The sequence below is a fragment of the Lampris incognitus genome, chromosome 2, assembly GCF_029633865.1.
Source record: "Lampris incognitus isolate fLamInc1 chromosome 2, fLamInc1.hap2, whole genome shotgun sequence".
NCBI lineage: Eukaryota > Metazoa > Chordata > Actinopteri > Lampriformes > Lampridae > Lampris > Lampris incognitus.
The window spans coordinates 96,058,498-96,072,947 of record NC_079212.1 but is presented as its reverse complement, the minus strand read 5'-3'; the positions used below and the strand labels follow the sequence as shown (position 1 = coordinate 96,072,947).

Below are 14,450 nucleotides of genomic sequence, written 5' to 3'. Positions count from 1 at the left end.
GTGTGTGCGCGTGTGTGTATGTGGGCCCTGTGATGGTCTGGCGGCCTGTCCAGGGTGTCTCCCCGCCTGCCGCGCAATGACTGCTGGGATAGGCTCCAGCATCCCCGCAAGCCTGAGAGCAGGATAAGTGGTTTGGATAACGAATGGATGGAGGGATGGATGGATTACTAATTAATTATTATTAATATTGTGAGTTATTAATTAACACTTGTGCAAAGTGTTGCTTAACATAATAATGAATCTATTCCATGCATCATTAATACATCTTAATAGTTATTTATATATATGTTGAAGACTTTAGACTTGAGACAGATGAAAGTATCTTAACCTTACTTATTAGTATGATTCCTATTTTTGTAGGAGTCTGCACAAAGCCTGCCAGAAAATTTTCTCTGCTCAACTGGTGTCCTCCAAGGTAAACAGAAAACATGTATCTGGCCTACAGCTTCTCACAATAATAGAGATGGTGTTAAGATTTTAAACAATATATAATTACTAGGAATATAATTTTATAGCTTTGCCTCGGCATAGCAAATGCTGCTGACATGCCTTCGACCTACAGTTTTTATTGTGGGACACTAGGAAATGCCATTATACTATAGCTGAAGGAGTTGTAAAAGTCCCTACACTAACTTTTGACTTATCCTTCCTCTGCCTTGCTCTACTGCTTCAGCCCTTTTTGACAGCGTAGCCGTGATTTAAAAATGAAACTATAACTACTGTCTTACATCACCATTTGCAGTAAAGCGCCATCATGAGTATAGAGCCAGATATGGAGTGTTTTGGGCCGGCGTCCATCTACCTCCGGAAACCGGAGAGAGAAAGGCTCGAGGCCCAGAACCTCCCCTTTGATGCCAAAACAGCTTACTTTGTGTGCGAGCCCAAGGAAATGTACGTCAAAGGTGTTCTCCAGGGCAAAGAAGGTGGCAAAGCTACTGTCAAAACTCTATCAGGGACTGTAAGTGGGCCAGTTATAGAGCATCTTGCCTTCCTGATGTCATTAATAAAATAAAGGGATTACTATAAATCCTTATCTCATGGTTTGTGATTTTTTTTCCCCCACAGAGCCTCACCGTGAAAGAGGATGACATCTTCCCCATGAACCCTCCTAAGTTCGATAAGATTGAGGACATGGCCATGATGACCCACCTCAATGAGCCCACTGTGCTGTATAACCTCAAAGAGCGCTATGCAGCATGGATGATCTATGTGAGTTTACAATAGTTACTTTACCATTATCGTCACAAGGCAGGCTGTATAAGATGCCCCCTCGTCTAGCCGACCAATCTTCTCGATAGGTCCAAACACACCGTAAAGGGATGAACCCCTCTTCCACTTGGTATTTTCCTGTCCTTTGCTCAAAGAATTTTTCTGGTTTACAAAATATTGTAGATCCTCCACTGCAGCTTGAGCGCATCCCTTCTATGTATTCATATCACAACAGCTGTCCAGTATGGAGGGAAAGCTGCAATTTACGCTTCGGCTGCTGGTAGTGAATGAGGAGTGATAGTGATCCCCATCTCTTCTGCTCTGCCCCCAAATCAATGGAGGGCACAATTTCTGTCGGTGTTACTTGGCACTAATGTAGTTTTGTAACGTTATGCACAGCAACAAGGGTGGGTCGACCCCGTGCGTGGGGGCGGAGGGTCGGAGGCCTGTGGGTTGTGGTTGGAAGGTTTGGTTTGGATGGGTTGAGACAGGCTCTGGATTTTTGATTTCGATTCTTTTTAATGTAATTTATTAATAATTTTTAATATTTTTCAATGATAATTTTTAATTTAATTTTAATTAATTTAATTTTAATAAATTTTAATCTAATTTAATTTAATTGGCTGCTCCTTTGGGAGGTCAACAATGCAATCATTTTTTAATTTTATTTTTTAATTATGTTTTAAATTAATTTAAATAATGTTTTAATCTAATTTAATTTAATTGGCTGTTCCTTTGGGAGGTCAACAATATTACATCATACACTCGAACAATTTGACAATAAGATTAATATATCAACTCAATCTGCAAATATAATTTGTTTCAAGTTTTTCAAGTTTATTTGTCATATGTGAAAGCAAGTTTACACTAACTCTCATAATGAAATGTTTGTTTTGCTGGCTCAACACACGAGTGGGAAATAGAAGTAATGATACAAGTACTTAGAGAAATCAAAGTGCAAGAACAGGATATGTACAAAAAAAACCCAGTCATTGCAGACTTTGGATGTACTTTGATGGACGGTGTGCTACAGTAGATAATTTCTGTACAATAGGAAGGTGACATATGCAGTGGTATTGTAAATAGTAAATTTGTACAAATGGCAAATTGTGCCCGTGATGCACCACTGTGTTGGAGCAAAAACATGTAAATACAGTGCAATCAAAAACATTCCAGTCAGGCTGAATATGAAATGGACCACCATGTATACTGTGATAGGATTTTTGCTGCAGTATTTCCACCTTCTCATGTTGAAAATAATCTCATTTGGCTCAGCATAAGGTAAAGGATTATAAAAGACTAAACATGCAAACACATCTAATATGGTTACAGACCTACTCTGGGCTGTTCTGCGTCACTGTGAACCCCTACAAGTGGCTCCCAGTGTATGATGCTGTGGTTGTGGAAGGATACAGAGGCAAAAAGAGGATTGAGGCGCCTCCCCACATCTTCTCCATCTCTGACAATGCCTATCAGTTCATGCTCACAGGTATACATCTTTTTCTTCTTCCTGCCTTTAATACAGCTATGCCCTGTGAAGAGCGAAGCTTATTAACTCCATTCTGATCACTTGCAGATAAAGAAAACCAGTCTATCCTGATCACGTAAGTATCACAGAGGAAGAACATTTGCAATATCATAATAAAACTGAATTTAAATGAGTTTTCATGACCCCCCCCCCCCCAGTGGAGAATCCGGTGCAGGGAAGACTGTCAACACAAAACGTGTCATCCAGTACTTTGCGACAATCGCAGTAGCTGGAGGAAAGAAAGCTGAAACCTCTGGCAAGATGAAGGTTAGGAAATTGTGGACAAACACTTAAAAACTTTATTCAACAGAGCTTATGTACACAGCAACTCTGACTGAATATGTTTAATTTTAGGGCTCACTGGAGGATCAAATCATCGCAGCCAATCCACTGCTTGAGGCTTATGGTAATGCCAAGACTGTGAGGAATGACAACTCTTCACGTTTTGTAAGATTTTTTTTAAATTCTTTGATTTGACAATATTTGAGATATAATAAATAAAATGTCACCATAACTGCTTTTGAATTAATACAAATGTGTTTCTTAATAGGGGAAATTTATCAGAATTCACTTTGGATCAACTGGAAAGTTGGCCTCAGCTGATATTGAAACATGTAGGTTTTTTCCGCCACCAACTGTCCATCATTCATTCTGTTTTCACTAATACCATATAATATTCATTAATCTTACGTGAGGATTTTTTTTCCCATGGTCTAAATCCTTTACAGATCTGCTGGAGAAGTCCAGAGTGACCTTCCAGCTGTCTGCTGAGAGAAGCTACCACATCTTCTATCAGCTGATGACCGGCCACAAGCCCGAGTTAATAGGTGTGAGATAGCTTGCTGATGTTATCAATTTGTGAGTTTTCCTAAGGCTGCGTGATATAGCTGAAAAATGTATCGCGATAAAATGTTTCATTTCAGTCGATACTGATAATTATTGAAAACTTTTATTTTCAACAATAAAAAAAGCAGGAGGAAAAAGGGTTTAATTTAACCACCTTACCTTGAATTCAACCACCACTGTGTTCTGATATCGGTCAGACTTAAGGAAACCCCCCCCCCCAAAAAAAACTGACATAATGGTGAGCTGACTTGCCTTTTCTTTATCAACAATTTCCTCACCGTCTCCACGTTTGTGAGCCAGGGACGGAGCACGCTTGTTCATGGGCCTCATGGTGGCACAGTGGTTAGCGCTGTCGCCTCACAGCAAGAAGGTCCTGGCCTCGAACCCCGGGGCTGTCCAACCTTGGGGGTCATCCCCGGTTGTCTTCTGTGCGGAGTTTGCATGTTCTCCCCGTGTCTGCGGCGGGTTTTCTCCGGGTGCTCCGGTTTCCCCCACCATAAAAAAAAGACAGGCATGTTAGGGTTAGTACTCCTGTATGTGCCCCTGACCGAGGCATGGTAAGACAAACTGAAGTTGGTCCCGGGTGCTGCACGGCGGCTGCCTACTGCTCCTAGCTACACAGCTAGGATGGGTTAAATGCAGAGAGGAATTTCCCTACGGGGATCAATAGAGTATATCAAAATAAAAAACAAAACATTATGTGCTTTCATGGTAGTTTACATATAATGTATTTAAGTGAAACTATTCAACATTCTGTTGAACAATTTTCTTATTGCTATCAATGAAGTGTCTACCACGAGAACATATTGCTATCATTTTATCGCCAACGCCGATGCTTTCCTACTGTAAATTAACAATAGTATCAATAATGATATATTTTCAGAGGCTCTCCTGATCACCACCAATCCCTTTGACTACCCCATGGTTAGTCAGGGTGAAATTACAGTCAAGAGCATCGATGACATTGAAGAATTCATGGCCACTGATGTAAGCCTACCTTACATTTCATCATTAACGCTACCAAAATGTAGGCTCATAGTATCCTTAGATTTCTCATCAAAAACAGGCAAATCCTTTTCTTTTTTTGGTGAAAGAGGCAAAATTATTTACCTGTCACAATTACAGAATAACACAAACTATGGTGATTGAATCTTTTGTGGCAATTTGCACTTTTATTCACAGACTGCGATCGACATCCTGGGCTTCACTTCTGATGAGAAGATTAGCATGTACAAGCTGACTGGAGCTGTGATGCATCACGGGAACATGAAGTTCAAGCAAAAGCAGCGTGAGGAGCAGGCAGAGCCTGACGGCACTGAGGGTATGGAGTTCACACAACTACTGGCCTTCAATGTAAAACACTGAAGAAACACAGCGTGAATTTTAATTGATTGCATTTTTTTTATTTTCAGTGGCAGATAAAATCGCCTATCTCCTGGGTCTAAACTCTGCAGACTTACTTAAAGCTCTATGCTACCCCAGAGTGAAGGTTGGAAATGAGTATGTGACTAAAGGCCAAACTGTAACACAGGTATTGTATACCATAATCCAAGAAACAAGTGAACACGTATAGAGTCCTCTTTCAATTTCCACTAGCAAGATCACCTGTTGACAACAGCTTCTCTTGCCGTGTACTTTCTAAGGTCCACAATGCAACTATGGCTCTCTCAAAGTCTATCTATGAGAAAATGTTCTTGTGGATGGTCATAAGAATCAATGAAATGCTGGATACAAAGCAAGCCCGAAGCTTTTTCATTGGTGTCTTGGACATTGCTGGTTTTGAAATCTTTGATGTAAGTTTGTTTTCATGAATACTACAATTGCCCTGGCAAATTTCATTGAAATAGCTCAGCAAAAAAAAAAAAAAAAAATCCATGAACTGCAAACTCACCTAAAAGCATACAAATAGTTTCATTCATACTCTGACAGCCACTGAATAAACCAACTAACCTTTTATCAACTGCTTTAGTATAACAGCTTGGAGCAGCTGTGTATCAACTTCACAAATGAAAAACTGCAACAGTTTTTCAACCACCACATGTTTGTCCTGGAGCAAGAGGAGTACAAGAAGGAGGGAATTGAGTGGGAGTTCATAGACTTTGGTATGGACTTGGCTGCCTGTATTGAGTTAATAGAAAAGGTATGCTCTTCTACAGTAAATAATGCCTTTTTAGACATCATGCTCATCAAACAAAACAAAAAAAAGTCAAACTAACATTAATGTAATACTGTGATTTTAGCCCATGGGTATCTTCTCCATTCTTGAAGAGGAGTGCATGTTCCCCAAAGCGACAGACACTACCTTCAAGAACAAGCTGTTCGACCAGCACATTGGTAAAACTGCAGCGTTCCAAAAGCCAAAACCTGTCAAAGGCAAACCTGAGGCTCATTTCGCCCTGGTACACTATGCTGGCACAGTGGACTACAACATCACGGGCTGGCTTGACAAGAATAAGGACCCCCTGAATGACTCAGTTGTTCAGCTCTACCAGAAATCCTCAGTCAAACTGCTGTCATTTCTCTATGCATCACATCCTGGGGCTGAAGGTAAATGTATTTTCTTAGAGAATAAAATGTTTAAGTAAATATGTTGCTCGGATTTTCCTTATTTCAAACCATTCATTTGTTAAACACCTTATATAGTTTCAGGTAGAGAACACTGTTAAAATGCAAAGTCACGACATTTTTCATATCAGGAGGTCAAATTCAATATCATAAATGTCATTATAGGTGAAGGTGGTGGAAGGAAAGCCGGCAAGAGGAAGGGTGGCTCTTTTCAAACAGTTTCTGCACTGTTCAGGGTAAGTACACCCAAAGCTTGTGTGTTCTGCTACAGCAAAACTGTCTCCCAAACTGTGTATACTGGAGTTCTAACTAGTACCAACAAATAACCAAAAGTTATTAGGGGTAACGTTCAGGGAACTAGACCTTGCTCTTTGTACCATTCATCATTTTGTCTTTGCCATTCTTCAGGAGAACTTGGGGAAGTTGATGACCAACTTAAGGAGCACACATCCTCACTTTGTACGTTGCTTGATTCCAAATGAATCAAAGACTCCAGGTATGCCTAATTTCAAAAATATGATAAAGTTTTTTTTACAGATCTTTTAGTGCTCATTATTGAACTCAACATTCATCTTCAAGGTCTCATGGAGAACCATCTGGTCATCCACCAGCTGAGGTGTAATGGGGTATTGGAAGGTATCAGAATTTGTAGGAAGGGTTTCCCCAGCAGAATCCTCTATGGTGACTTCAAGCAGAGGTAAATACTTTAAAACCCTACTAAGATTACTCAAACATTTATGACAAGCTTATGATCAGTTATTAATAAAAAATCAATTAATCCTCCAAACAGATACAAAGTATTGAATGCTAGTGTCATTCCTGAGGGGCAATTCATTGACAACAAAAAGGCCTCAGAGAAACTCTTAGGCTCCATTAATGTCGACCACACTCAATACAAGTTTGGACACACAAAGGTAATGTGTTTCTCACTTATGAGCTCATGGGAATTGAGTGTTTTTTGTAAACACTGAACAGCTCATACTTTGAGATCACAAAAAAAAACAATTTTCCTGCAACATTGTCGATTAGGTGTTCTTTAAAGCTGGACTGCTGGGTCTCTTGGAGGAGATGAGGGATGAGAAACTTGCCATCCTAGTGACCATGACTCAGGCTCTCTGTAGAGGTCATCTCATGAGGAGAGAGTTTGTCAAGATGATGGAGAGAAGGTACAAATGTGGTATCAATTGGCAGAAGTACAACTGTGAATGTTTGCATTTGATTGCTATTACTTCAAATATTACCCAAATATTTTGTTTTAATCAAAACTTTATAGTTAACATCCAGTCAAATCAAAATCAATATGTTGTCTTCTTCTGTGTCGCATTACCAGAGAAGCCATTTATTCCATTCAGTACAACATCCGCTCATTCATGAATGTCAAGACCTGGCCATGGATGAAGCTCTACTTCAAGATTAAGCCTCTGCTAAAGAGTGCAGAGACCGAGAAGGAGATGGCCCAGATGAAGGAAGACTTTGAAAAAACAAAGGAGGAGCTGGCAAAGGCTTTGGCCAAGAAGAAAGAACTGGAGGAGAAGATGGTGACACTCCTACAGGAAAAGAATGACTTGCAGATACAAGTTCAAGCTGTGAGTTAATCAAGGGAGAAAAATATTATTTCAATAACAAGATACTTACAAACTGATACTTGATTCCTTCAACTTTCTGCATTTATAACTAGGAAGGTGAGAACTTGTCTGATGCAGAGGAACGGTGTGAGGGGCTTATTAAAAGTAAGATCCAGCTCGAGGGGAAACTCAAAGAGACAACAGAGAGACTGGAGGATGAAGAAGAAGTCAATGCTGAGCTGACTGCCAAAAAGAGAAAGCTGGAGGATGAATGCTCTGAGCTGAAGAAAGACATTGATGACTTGGAGCTGACCCTAGCCAAAGTTGAAAAAGAAAAACATGCCACTGAGAACAAGGTTGGTAGACCCTAATAGCATATAACATTGATTTTTAGTACAACCATCTGATACCAACTCTATTTATGATACTAACGTATTTTCACAATGCCATCAAAAATAGGTCAAAAACCTTGTCGAGGAAATGGCATCTCAAGATGAGACTATTGTCAAGCTGACTAAAGAGAAGAAAGCCCTCCAAGAGGCTCAACAGCAGACCCTCGATGATCTCCAGGCAGAGGAAGACAAAGTTAACACTCTGACCAAGGCCAAAACTAAGCTGGAGCAGCAAGTGGATGATGTATGAGCAAAAATATTTTGATGGGAATTCAGTTCTCTTAACATTAAATGAGGAAATAATGCCTATTTTTGTTAAAACAGCTGGAAGGTTCTTTGGAACAAGAGAGGAAGCTTCGAATGGACCTTGAACGATCCAAAAGAAAGCTTGAAGGAGATCTTAAACTTGCCCAGGAATCTATAATGGATCTGGAAAATGACAGGCAACAGGCTGAGGAGAAACTTAAAAAGTAAGTGAATGGTAACCAGTACCTGAATACTTGGCCATAGTCCTTTATCTCTCTAACTAATTTCACTTCTGGCCTTAGAAAACCTGCGTGAAATCCCCCTTTTGCTGAACTCTACAACTGAAAAAATAATGTACTGAACAAACCACTAGAGATAAACAGACTGTTAAAGTTCTCTGTGGCTAAAGAAAAACACTTTACAGTTTGAATCAATTTGAACAACACTATAATATTGAGTTATCCAATTAAAAAAATACCCTGACAGTGGTTTCACACTGATGATGAATTCTTAAGTGATGGGATGTAAAAATATAAGACTAACTGAGTTTAACTTATTTTCTCCTTGTTTTGTTTAATCTAAGTTATAAATATTCAGTGCTGAAAACGTTTTAAAATTGTTGTCCAAACACAGAAAAGACTTTGAAACAAGTCAGCTTCTTGGGAAGATTGAAGATGAGCAATCACTTTCTACCCAGCTTCAGAAAAAGATTAAAGAACTTCAGGTTGGTTCACCAAATAACAGTTCTGAGAAAAGTTACAAGCTGGACTTGTAAACACCAGTAATATGAACAGAAATACTGAAGGTCCATACTATTTACCACTCTTACAATTGTACATTTTAGGCTCGAATTGAGGAGTTAGAGGAAGAGATTGAAGCTGAACGTGCTGCTCGGGCCAAAGTGGAGAAGCAGAGGTCTGATCTCTCCAGGGAACTTGAGGAGATCAGTGAGAGGCTTGAGGAGGCTGGTGGGGCAACCTCTGTTCAGATCGAGATGAACAAGAAGCGTGAAGCTGAGTTCCAGAAGATGCGCCGTGATCTTGAAGAGTCCACCCTGCAGCATGAGGCCACGGCTGCAGCTCTCCGCAAGAAGCATGCCGACAGCGTGGCAGAGCTGGGAGAACAAGTCGACAACCTTCAGCGTGTCAAACAGAAGTTGGAGAAAGAGAAGAGTGAATTCAAGATGGAGATCGATGACCTCACCAGCAACATGGAAACTGTCTCAAAATCTAAGGTAATTTAAGACCATTGACTATAGTGAGTCAAAGTCCAAATGTTTCATCAGTACTGTGACATGATACTTTAATTCAAAAAATATTTTCTGTTAAAAGTCTTTGAGTCTCATCTTTTTATAAAAAAAAAATTTTTTTTTGGCAGGTAATTTATTTCACCTCTACCTTCATTAAGCTCACTACTGAATGAATTCATCAAGGATTACTTTTTAACATCTTGAATCAACCCTTAATTCAAACGAGCATCTCTATATTTCAGATCAATCTGGAGAAAATGTGCCGTACTCTTGAAGATCAATTAAGTGAACTCAAGAGCAAAAATGATGAGCATATGAGGCAACTGCAGGACGTAGGGATGCAAAAAGCCAGACTGCAAACAGAAAATGGTGAGATATATAACTGTCTTTCCCTCTGACCTTTGACACTGACCTAAAAAGATCACCTTCCCAAATCCAAAATTTTTTCACTTTATTAAACTCTCCTCTACATTGCTGTGCTTCCTTAAACTACTGTCAAATTCTTCTAGAAATGTTTAATGAAGTATAGGTTTCTCCTCAAAAACTGGTCAAAAATCAACAAATGCATTATAACTGTTATGGACACAAATAAAATATGTTCAGAATGAAAAACAGGGCAGGTTTGAATAGTATTAGACATCAGTAAATGCATCTCCTTAAGGTGAAATGAGTCGTCAGCTGGAGGAAAGAGAAGCCCTTGTTTCCCAGCTTACAAGGGGCAAGCAGGCTTTCACCCAGCAGATTGAGGAGCTGAAGAGGCACATTGAAGAAGAGATTAAAGTATGTGCTCAGCAATAACACAACATTGTAGTATTATATGGTTAAACAACCCTGTTTCAGCAAATCTTTATCTCGATCGGTCTTCAGCTTAACAGTTTTGTATGCATCTTTTTTTGAAAGGCCAAGAATGCCCTGGCCCATGCTGTTCAGTCATCTCGTCATGACTGTGACCTTCTCAGAGAGCAATACGAGGAGGAGCAGGAGGCCAAGAATGAATTGCAACGTGGAATGTCCAAGGCCAACAGTGAAGTGGCTCAGTGGAGGAGCAAATATGAGACTGATGCCATTCAGCGGACTGAGGAGCTGGAGGATGCAAAGTAAGGAAATTATTGAAATTGAACTATAAAATGATCACATGTATTGACTATATACATCAACCAGCACAACTTTGCCAATTTTTACAGGAAAAAGCTTGCCCAGCGTCTCCAGGATGCTGAGGAATCCATCGAGGCAGTGAATGCAAAATGTGCCTCTCTGGAAAAGACTAAACAGAGACTGAATAATGAGGTGGAGGATCTGATGATTGATGTGGAGAGAGCTAATGCTCTGGCTGCTAACCTCGATAAGAAGCAGAGGAACTTTGACAAGGTTCGGTTTTCATCTGGGCTTTGAGTAAGCTAAAAAAAATAAAAAAATAAAAACGTCCTGCAGAAAAATAAATGACGTTTGATCATTGTGGTTTCAGGTTCTTGCAGAGTGGAAGCAGAAGTATGAGGAGAGCCAGGCTGAGCTAGAAGTAGCTCAGAAAGAGGCTCGTTCTCTCAGCACTGAGCTGTTCAAGATGAAGAACTCATATGAAGAAGCTCTGGACCATTTGGAAACCCTGAAAAGAGAAAACAAGAATCTGCAACGTATGCAAACTTTAATGTACTGAACGTATCATGCAGCCATTTGGTTGACTGGTTCCTGGTCAAGAGGGATTTCTACCTAACCCTTATCATAAAGCATTCACGTGTTGGTTACTCTGTATGGTAATTCAAAGTATTGTTAGATTTTCATTTTATTAATTAGACAAATTACCCTATCAAAACATTGAACCATACACTTTTGGCTACAGTGAAATGGGCTAAAAGAAGTGAGTGCCAGTCAGTAAGACTAACAGCCTGTATGTCCATAATCTTTCACCGCACACACTTGAAATATATGTAAACATTTATTTTCATGTTAAATCAAGATAAATTCATCTTGTATTGAAGTCATGTGAAACTGGAATTTCTGAGTGTTAACACCATACACGTATGTATAATCAATTAAGCTTCCCACTAGTAAAATACCCACTGATGCTCTGTTTCTTAAAGAGGAGATCTCTGACCTGACTGAGCAGATTGGTGAAAGTGGAAAAACCATTCATGAACTGGAAAAGGGGAAAAAGACTGTAGAGGCAGAAAAGTCCGAACTTCAGACTTCACTTGAGGAAGTCGAGGTATGGTTTGACAAATAACACTTCTTATGCAATACTATTCTTACTAATCTTGAGGTTAAATAGCATATGATCTTTTATCAAGGCTACACTGGAGCATGAGGAATCCAAGATTCTCCGTATTCACCTGGAGCTCACCCAGGTCAAAAGTGAAATTGACCGAAAAATTGCAGAGAAAGATGAGGAGATAGAGCAGATCAAAAGGAACAGCCAGAGAGTGATTGAGTCCATGCAGACCACTTTGGATAACGAGGTCAGGAGCCGGAATGATGCCATAAGAATCAAGAAGAAGATGGAGGGAGACCTCAATGAGATGGAGATTCAGCTGAGCCATGCCAACCGCCAGGCTTCTGAGGCCCAGAAACAGCTGAGAAATGTCCAGGGACAGCTTAAGGTACATCCCACTTTATACTATGAAGGACATTTGACCCTATGGAAAGAAGCTTGTGACATTTGTTGATATATCTATATATATTTTAAACTTAGGATGCCCAACTGCACCTTGATGAGGCCATAAGAGGACAAGAAGACATGAAAGAGCAAGTTGCCATGGTGGAGCGCAGGAACAACTTGATGCTGGCTGAGATTGAGGAGTTGAGAGCTGCCCTTGAACAAACAGAGAGGGCTCGCAAAATAGCTGAACAAGAGCTGATTGATGCCAGTGAGCGTGTTGGGTTGCTGCACTCTCAGGTATTGTCTTAATTTCATTAACAAGAATTAATATAAATTCCACTATACATTATACAAAAGCTTAATACTAGCTAGGATAATAGCTAGGATGGGTTAAATGCAGAGCGTAATTTCCCTATGGGGATCATTAAAGTATATCAAAATAAAAAAATAATATATTCTTTCACAATAACCTTAGAATACCAGCCTTATCAACACCAAGAAGAAGCTGGAGTCTGACCTTGTCCAGCTCCAAGGAGAGGTGGAAGATACTGTGCAAGAAGCAAGAAATGCTGAGGAGAAAGCCAAGAAGGCCATCACTGATGTGAGTGCTCACAGTGCATTATAATGAAGCTAAAAATAAATCACAATACAAGCATTCTAATCCTCTATGTTATTACATTGCACATGCTGTTGGATTACAGTGAGTCTCCATCAAATCTAGTGTTATACTGGTTGGAATATTACACTAACCTTACATTGAACAAATATGCAACACCCCAGGCTGCCATGATGGCTGAGGAGTTGAAGAAGGAGCAGGACACCAGTGCTCACCTGGAGAGGATGAAGAAGAACCTGGATATCTCAGTCAAGGACCTGCAGCACCGTCTGGATGAGGCAGAGAACCTGGCCATGAAGGGTGGCAAGAAGCAACTCCAGAAACTGGAGGCTAGAGTATGTGTTATAACAACCTAAACATTCATGTGTACATTACATGCCACAACTAAATTTTACTAATTAAACACGTGTATTTTTTTTCAAAGGTTCGTGAATTGGAGAGTGAAGTTGATAATGAACAGAGGCATGCAGCTGAAGCCATCAAGGGGGTCCGGAAATATGAGAGAAAAGTAAAGGAGCTCACCTATCAGGTAATTTGATATTTTGATTAAGAACTGAATTGTCAATATAAACAGTTGCCCTATTAGCCCTATTGGTATCCTGTTACAATGCTCTGATCATTCCTAATTTCAACAGAATGAGGAGGACAAGAAGAATATTCACAGACTTCAGGATCTGGTGGACAAGCTACAGCTGAAAATGAAGGCATACAAGAGACATTCTGAGGAGGCTGTGAGTAATCTAAATTCTATTAATGAACATTCTATAAAATACCCATTCAGTCCATGTGTTTTAACTTCAACCTGTCTTACTACACAGGAAGAGCAGGCAAACACTCACCTGTCCAGGTACAGGAAGGTTCAGCATGAGATGGAGGAAGCTGAGGAACGTGCTGACATTGCTGAGTCCCAGGTTAACAAGCTGAGGGCAAGGAGTCGTGAAATTGGAAAGGTAAGATTAAATACTACCAAATCTTGCTAATAAATTACATAGTATTGGTTAAAAATTTATCTGCCATTATTTTGTCATTCTAGGGCAAGAACGAAGAGGAGTGAATAGCATAAAAGAGCCAGTAACAAGTAGTCATATAATATGAATTTCTTGTTACAGCTTCTCTACAACATGTCAAGCATTTTGAAGTAAATAAAAGTATATAATTTACCACAACTTTGAGTGTCACGTGTGTGAAACCATTTATTTTTACATACAAGTACAAAAAAGTCTACCAGAACATTAATTTAACCAAACATCATCATCCGAGTAGCTCATCATCAAGTATATGCTTATATTAGCAAATAGAAAAAAATATTGAAAGTTGTTTGATCATTGAAAGCTGATTAGAAAACAAAACGTCTGATATATTATCATCAGTATGCAAATATCCTTATCTACAATGTTGAAACTGAAGAAAAAAATTGTTGGATTTGTGCTCTTGTTTTGTCAAAATCGTTACCAGTGTAAACTACTAACAAGACACATTAGCCCCTAGCTAACGGGTCTGACCCTTTAGCCGAGCGGTTAGTATAGTTCAGTACCCCCCGTATCGAATCCCGCACCGGGCAAGAAAATAACCAGTTACACCAGTAAACTTAATAGCCTTGGTCATCAGGGAAAACAATTTTCAACGGTTAATAAACCTTAG

General features: G+C 39.7%; 1 protein-coding gene across 1 annotated transcript; it reads left to right on the top strand.

The window, feature by feature from the left end:
• The first annotated feature begins 754 nt into the window (after window positions 1-754).
• Window positions 755-13,982, top strand: LOC130108226 (myosin heavy chain, fast skeletal muscle-like). The gene is made up of 39 exons (XM_056275088.1): window positions 755-958; window positions 1,066-1,209; window positions 2,542-2,698; window positions 2,786-2,813; window positions 2,896-3,004; window positions 3,092-3,184; window positions 3,288-3,351; window positions 3,466-3,564; window positions 4,467-4,570; window positions 4,766-4,904; window positions 4,996-5,114; window positions 5,227-5,376; window positions 5,553-5,723; window positions 5,824-6,130; window positions 6,314-6,384; window positions 6,557-6,644; window positions 6,728-6,845; window positions 6,939-7,062; window positions 7,178-7,314; window positions 7,479-7,734; window positions 7,827-8,069; window positions 8,173-8,349; window positions 8,430-8,575; window positions 8,985-9,075; window positions 9,196-9,585; window positions 9,843-9,969; window positions 10,262-10,380; window positions 10,501-10,697; window positions 10,785-10,968; window positions 11,066-11,231; window positions 11,679-11,803; window positions 11,886-12,194; window positions 12,287-12,490; window positions 12,669-12,794; window positions 12,974-13,144; window positions 13,234-13,338; window positions 13,445-13,540; window positions 13,628-13,759; window positions 13,843-13,982. Exons 1-39 carry the CDS (start codon window positions 755-757, stop codon window positions 13,861-13,863), a joined length of 5,811 nt encoding a protein of 1,936 aa, XP_056131063.1. The 3' UTR covers window positions 13,864-13,982.
• Window positions 13,983-14,450: the final 468 nt, after the last annotated feature.